Raw genomic sequence first — 7434 nt, 5'->3', positions numbered from 1 at the left:
TCTGTGCTGACTCCTTCTGAAGTCCAGGGCTCGCAAAATCGCTATCCCGACGTCCCGGGGCACTATTGTGTTAAGCACTGAACTGTAATCAACAAACAGCAGTCTCACATACAGTAGTTACCCTGTTTCTTGCCCACGATGGCGTCCTCTGTGGATCTGTTGGGTCGGTAGGCGAACTGCAGCGGATCTGTGGTGTCTGGGATTGAGGAGGAGATGATGTTCTTCAGCGGCCTCTCGAACACCTTCATTACTACTGAGGTCAGTGCAACTGGCCCGTAATCGTTCAGGGATGAGGGTTTGCTGTTCTTGGGCACAGGGATGATGGTGGATCTTTTGAAGCATGTGGGGACCACAGACTTTGCCAGGGACTCGTTGAAGATGGAAGTGAACACACCTGCTAGCTGGTCAGCACAGCAGACAGTCGGTGATGCTGTCTGGCCCCGCCGCTTTCCTTGTGTGTTCACTCTCCTCAATGCCGCTCGGACGTCATGTTCCATGATGCTGATCACCGGTCTCTCGCTGATGACGTCACTGTTCTCAGTAGTCAGAACTGGTTGTAGAACTGGTTCAGCTTGTTGGTGAATGCAGAGTCTGCATTGATCGGCGCAGTGACCCTGGTTTTGTAGTCCGTGCCACATACTCCGTGTGTCGCCCTGGTGGAAGTGAGACTCCACGCGCTCCACACGCCGTATGAGGCCGCTTTGTAGGCACTCATATCGCCAGTGGCGAGACCTGCATTGTAGGTAGCAGTCCTGGCGTTCACTGGAGGGCGGATCGATCTGTCCACCCATGGTTTCTGGTTCGGGAATGTGGTGACTCTCGCAGTGGGGATAATCTCCTCCGCTAGCATGTTGATGAAGCATACTGCTACTAGGGCTGGGCCATATTATACAGTTCACGGTAATACCGGTACAGTGTTAGGCAACGATGCCTTTGTTTTCATACGCACATGGCCAAAAAAGCATGGCGGCAACGGAGAACGAGAAAGGAGAAAGCGGATCATTGAGTGAAACGGATAAACCAGAACTGGTTTGTAAAAATGGTGCCACTTCAGTGATGTGAAACTGGTTTGGGGTTTGTCCGTCAGATACCCGCTAAAGCACATTTCTTTTTGTAGAACATGCAAGCGGGCCGTCGTTATTGCCTTATTTGTCGGACTAAGGTGCTCGTAAATCTGGGAGTAATCTGGGTCCTAAACTCCGTCCGCTTCAGGTCCCAAAGTCAAACGAACACTGCAGCATCACTGAGAGTTAAAAACTGTCTAAATTATTTCATCTTTAACCCTTTAAAGCCGGTCGGAGCGGACACGCTCCGTTTTGCTTAACTATTTTTAAATCCCGGTAGCACTGCAACCACGTAAGCTAACACAATAATTTCTTATGCATATGAAACCGGAGGAGTTGTACTTACATCTTATGCCATCAGCTTGTCCTAGGTCACAGTTTCCTTCCACATATAGCTTTGCAAAAACTGCATAAAAAGCGCTTGCAGCAACAAAAACATAATATTCCAGAAACGCGCTTTGCCGATCCGATCAGCTGTTTGTAACACTTCCTACGTCCATCAGTGCGAACTATCGCATGTCCGCCATGACCTGCCTAAAACCGGAAGTGACGTCATTTTGCGGAAATGTAGTTTTTTACTCATCAGGGCCTTATGAGCCTATACTGGTATTTTTAAAAGTTATGTTTGACTTTATGACTTTCTGTGTCGTTTCTGGGATGCTTAGGACTCATATTGCACTGCTGGAAATAGTTTATTTTGATGCACATGCTGTTTTTTTGCAAATTTGCATTATAATATTCATTTTCGTTTTTCCTGCAGTATATAAAAATTTGGTGTATTTAAAAAAAAAAACAAACTACGAGGACACTTAAAATAAATTTCCTGTGGTGGGAAACTATTTTGTGCAACTTTTTTGTATTTACAGTTTTGAGGGATAGGCCTCTTAAATTTCTCTAACTAGAAATATATGTTTTAAAAAAACCAAAAGCGATTTTTAATTTTTTGTAGTTTATTGCAGTTTTTTGCAATTTATGTAATTACTATGCACTTAATGCAGACATATTATTAAAATTTGGGCTATGATGGTTGTATTGATGTATATCAACTTGAAATGCTCCCAAAAATGGCACTACGACATGTAAAAATATAATATAAGCTCTGGCGGACTTGGTTCTATGGTAGGTCTTAAAGGGTTAATAAAATGATCAGCATTGCTGCTTTACCAGGCTATCTATGAAGTTTAACATCCAGGCATCCTTGAAAACAGAATTTATTACAGCTAGCGGAAGTTAGCTCGCCATTTTCGCTAGTTACCTAAGCATGATATTGCATGTTCTGACTGAGAGCTTTCTGAAAAAAATTAAACGTACAGCTCTGCTATCACTTCCAACATAAATGAAGAAAGGAAACTAAACAGCAGTGACGTCTGTAGGGTTACTGAAGTTGGGCTAGCTGGTATATAATGTTGGGCTAGCTGGTATGTAATGATGTGCTATGTGATCGCTAGCGACACAGCTATGTTAGCATAACATAAACAGTAAAGCTGGAGGATGAACAGTAACTTCTTTCCACTCGATAAAAGTTAACGTGAAGGTTCCTCATGGTTAGAGACAAATGCAATCGCATGGCAGGATGCTGTAAACGGACCAAACTTCAGTCAGGAGAACAACTGAGATAATCCATCCACAATACCAGGTTAGTCATTAATATACTGCAACAACATGGGAATAGAGCAGCTGTGATAGAATACAGCATTAATGAATCAATGGTACAGAAGTGGAGGAAGCAAGAAGAATGAGTTTAATAAAGTTTGATTTATCTGACTGCTTTGTTTCGCTTAATGTGCCTTATAATCCCGTGCACCTTATGGTCCAAAAAATACGTACTGCACACTGCAGTTTAATGTTGCAAAGCACCTCTTTTTAACTTCAGTGGATATTATACATGGTTATGCTCAGGATATGTCAGCCCATTTCTACTGGAAATGCCTTTTGGTTAAACTTTCAGCAAGGAATTTGCATTTGCACTGTTAAATGTTTATATAGCTTTAATGTACATAAAAACAGCTGCTTGTTTAAGTGAAAATAAATGGATGGGTTTTCTTTGCGCTAGTAAAGTTGTGGAGTTGTATTTTGTCTCGCATCAATTATATCGTTATCGCAAATTTTCAAATATATATTGTGATAAATATTTTTGGCCATATCGCCCTGCGCTAACTGCTACTTCCTGAAACTCATTGATGTCGACTGCACGTGCTCTAAACACGTCCCAGTCTACGTCGTTGAGTGCGTCCTGTAGCGTAGCTTCTGATTGGGCAGACCAATATTTCACCTCCCTTGTGGTTACTTCTTCCCTCCGTATGTTTTGTTTATACTGCGGAATGAGAAAGATGGCGTTGTGGTCAGACTTCCCAAAAGCCGGGTGTGAGACAGCTTTGTAGCCCTGCTTGTATGGCGCGTAGCAGTGGTCCAAAATTCGATCCCCCCTCGTCGGACACGAGACATGCTGGTAAACGTTCGGCATGACTTGTCTGAGGTTTGCTTTATTAAAGTCTCCTGCTACAATGAGGGCTCCTTGTTTTGAAGCGAACTCAGCATGTCATGTAATTCGGACAAAGCCATACCTTTGTCCGCTTGCGGTGGGATGTAGACCACCGTGGCGATGATCGAGGTGAACTCACGGGGCAGATAGAAAGGGCGGCACTTAATGCTCAGGAATTCCAGATGTGGGGAGCAGCCGCTGGAAAGAGTAGAAATGCTCCTGGCATCACACCACTTTCACACTCCTCCACCTTTGGTTTTGTTCGACTCTGCCGTTCTGTCCGCGCGGAGCACAAAGAATGAATCCGACGGAGTTACGGCCTGGTCCGGCACGGTGGGGGTCAGCCATGTCTCCGTGAAGCACAGAATGCTGCAGTCCCTCATGTCACGTTGGAAGGTGACTATTGCTCTTAGGTTATCGAGCTTGCTCTCCAGGGATTGTAGGTCTTAGAGCGCTGGCCGGTCCCTGACAGGACGGTTTAGTCCATTTGGTTAGAAAAGGGGCAAAAAAATACAGCCAATACAGCAGTGCACGGAAATACGGTCCTCGGTAGTCAAGCTTGCGTGGAAGTCCAAAAGTCATAGTTTTTAAAAGCAGTGATAAAATCTGCAACACTTGAAGGACTAACTATGTGCACACGTCTCACAGAGGATGCTAGCTTTATTGCAGAGCCGGGGCTGAAAACAGGAAACAGCCTGATATACCCGTGTCACATCCAGGGTTTTCTTGTGTAGGAACACAAAGTCTTTAACCAGCAGTCCACTCTCACAACAAACACGAATCTTAAAAAACAGTTGTATTTTAGTATGAGACCAGTCACCAAAGTCACTGATAAGCTACCCTCTTTAGTAGTCAGTAAACAACCGCACAAAGCACAGGGGAGGAAGAGTTTAACTCCAACCTGCTGCAGCTCGAAAGATCTGCCGAGACCTGACAACACTGAGAACTGGATTTAAATATGGAAGCTATTCCAGCACAGACGTCTGCAGGGACCTACAAACAGAACAGCTGGGTGGAAGAAGCTCGGAAAAATGAGCAGACTCACCAGCATGAAGCCGCGTTGCAGTTAAACGCAGAAAATCCAAGTCCGGGATGGCAAAAAAGTCCCTGAGAAGGAAAGTTTTGTTAGCCAGCGATCTAGCATTCAACAGAGCCATTCGGATCTTTGCATGCTGAGGCCGCGTCCCGTTCCAGCAGGCCACCTCCACAATCGCACATCCCCCGCCATGCGTGGGATGCTCCGTGACGGCTGGTGAAGCAATTGGCCTTAATTCCACAGACAGTCCAACAGTTTCCAAGTGTCGAAAACCATCACCCCGAGAGCGATGATCAGACGTTTCAGGTGAGTTCTGACCCGCACGGGCACACCTCCCTGCTCCTCGTCTGGCATCTTCTGGGGAGAGGAACGCTGAGTAACCAGGGTAGATTCCCACGTACATACGGCTGCGTTGATTGGTAAGTTGTTGGATCATCTTGGTCACTGTCAAACTGGGATTTAGACATGTTTTGTGATCATAGGTGGTTACAGCATCTGGACCGAAGACAACCAAAAACAGGACAACTGCACAGCACACAGAGCAGCTGCAGCTCACTTTGCTCTAATCTCTTCTCCGAGGATCACATTCAATCAAACAGCCCAAAGCTCGGTCCTCCAGCTGTGTCTGTATATCACAAACACATGAACCTGGGATAAAGTTTTAATCTCAGTGACAGCCATGCTCCTTTGGCTCTGCTCACAGGAAAAACCCAGTAATGTATGAAAGTGTGGACTTGGTGCAGCCAAATATCCCAGAATGCATTTTGTCCAAAAGAAAAAAGCGGCAAATGCGGAGGAGAGTGGCTAAAAGGTTCGAAACATGACTGTTTCTGTGACACAAAGTAAACCTTTAAGATATTTTAAGCGAGAATGTAGCTGTGTAACCTTCGGATATCTGGGAACATTTTGCCCGGGAACAAAAACAGATGTTAATACGTGGAGATCTTGAAGGCTGCTCCAACAATGATCAGATTATAGTTTAAACATTTGTTCAGTTCTCTTCCAAACACTAGCAGCTGTCTGTTGTAGGTTTTGAGTGTTTACTAAAATAAAAATAAAAGTGTTCTAACATCTCACCTGTTTGTTTTTATTCAGGCATACATGTGTACTATGTTTATTAAGAGAGATGAAGCTTGTGTTTCTGTCATGTAGTGATTGTGTTTAACTGTATGAAGCTTATTAGACATTATGAAACAGATGACACGTAAAAGTGAATTTTGCCAAAGTGCTTTAAAAAAGTATATTTTTTGTTTCTTAAAGAAATCTACTACATCATGTGGAATTGTTTTATGTCTCGTGTCATTCTGTATTGCAAATATTGTCGAACAATTGCACCGTGTTCACAGGAAGTCTGGACTCCGGTGTGAAATTACAAAGTACGGACCTGCGTACTTCAGTATTGACAAACAGCCCGTGGCTCTGTCCGAGTGTGTGGACTCTAACCTGTAGAAGATGTTGTTGATCTGGCGACGGATGTAGGCGCGGAGGCCAAGGAACTTGCCGTAGATCCGGTGCAGGATGGTCTTCAGGAAGTCTCTCTCTCGGGGATCCTCGCTGTCAAACAGCTCCAGCAGCTTCAACACAATTCAACGAGTCAGAGGTCCACAGGTCACACCTGCCACACCTGAACTCTGACACCAACACTAACAGCTGACGTCTTACCAACAGTACAAACTTTTGGTCGATGTATTTTTTGGCGATGTTCGGCTGGAAGTCCGGAGACTCCAGGAAGCGAAGGAAGAACTCATACACAAGCTGTGAACACACACACACACACACACACACACACACACACACACACACACACACACACGTTGGTCTTTGGACAAAAACAGGTCATGTTCTGACAGGTGCAGCTTTGGCAAAGACCAGGATGTTCAGCCTTACAGCAGGAATAAACATGATCACAGCTAATGTAAAAACTGATCATTTCACCACTCTTTTTGGGGAGGGGGGGCTTTTGGGTGGATGGGGACACAGGAGGCTGTAGCTCCTTAGCCATCTGTGAAGGTTCTCAGTCATCCAGGTCATCGTAGTCCAAGGAGCTTGGGGGAAAAAGCATCTTGACTTCTTTAAGTTTCATCTGAGAAACTTCTTCAGTTCTTTGGTCAAATGGTGGAGGGTCACAGGTTAAAGCCCTGTGGGAGTGTCCCCCCAAGAGGGTCGCTGACCCCCTATGAATCCTGTGCCTAATCACACGAGCCAAGGTGTGAACAGGTATGGGTCACAATCAGCCACATTTTCAGGTGAACCTTGGGCTGGGCTATATCATACCGTTCATGGTAATACCGGTGTAATTTTGGGAGACGATAGGAAAATCAAATATGGCGATAGAATATGGGTAAAACGCACATGCGCAGTGCCTTTGTTTACATACGCACATGGCAGTGACGCAGAATGAGAAGAGCGAGAGCGGATCATTGAATGAAACGGATGAACCAGAACTGGTTTGTAAAAATGCTGCAACTTCAGTGGTGTGGAACTGGTTTAGCTTTCATCCGTCACATATATACAACAAAGCACTATTTTTGGTAGAGCATGCTAGCGGGCCGTCGTTATTACCGTGTTGTTTGGAAAATATGGCGCACTTAAAATCAATCCTGGTGGACTTGGTTCTATGGTAGGTCTTAAAGGGTTAAGTGAAAATACACTATTAGTGCAAAAAACCCATCAAAGTTGTGGAATTGTAAAGTATTTTGTCTAGTGTCAATTATATCGTCAGTTATATCCATCCATCCATCTTCATCCGCTTTATCTGAGACCGGGTCGCGGGGGCAGCAGCCTAAGCAAAGAGGCCCAGACCTCCCTCTCCCCAGCCACCTCCTCCAGCTTATCCGGGGGAACACCAAGGC

The 7434-nt window shown here is 44.9% G+C and overlaps 1 protein-coding gene across 1 annotated transcript in view; it reads right to left on the bottom strand.

Moving 5' to 3' along the window:
• Window positions 1–6337, bottom strand: part of LOC102211112 (serine/threonine-protein phosphatase 2A 56 kDa regulatory subunit gamma isoform-like) — a gene marked incomplete at both ends in the record, with an annotated part of 12183 nt that extends 5846 nt beyond the window's left edge. The window contains 2 exons of the mRNA XM_005755369.1: window positions 6026–6156; window positions 6245–6337. Coding sequence (XP_005755426.1) covers window positions 6026–6156; window positions 6245–6337 — 224 coding nt within the window. The remainder of the gene's footprint in view (window positions 1–6025; window positions 6157–6244) is intronic.
• Window positions 6338–7434: the final 1097 nt, after the last annotated feature.

The sequence above is a fragment of the Pundamilia nyererei genome, unplaced genomic scaffold (genome assembly GCF_000239375.1).
Source record: "Pundamilia nyererei isolate P.nyererei 1_Seehausen unplaced genomic scaffold, PunNye1.0 scaffold01305, whole genome shotgun sequence".
Classification (NCBI taxonomy): domain Eukaryota; kingdom Metazoa; phylum Chordata; class Actinopteri; order Cichliformes; family Cichlidae; genus Pundamilia; species Pundamilia nyererei.
The sequence above is the reverse complement of the archived record's forward strand: the minus strand, read 5'-3'. Positions and strand labels throughout refer to the sequence as shown.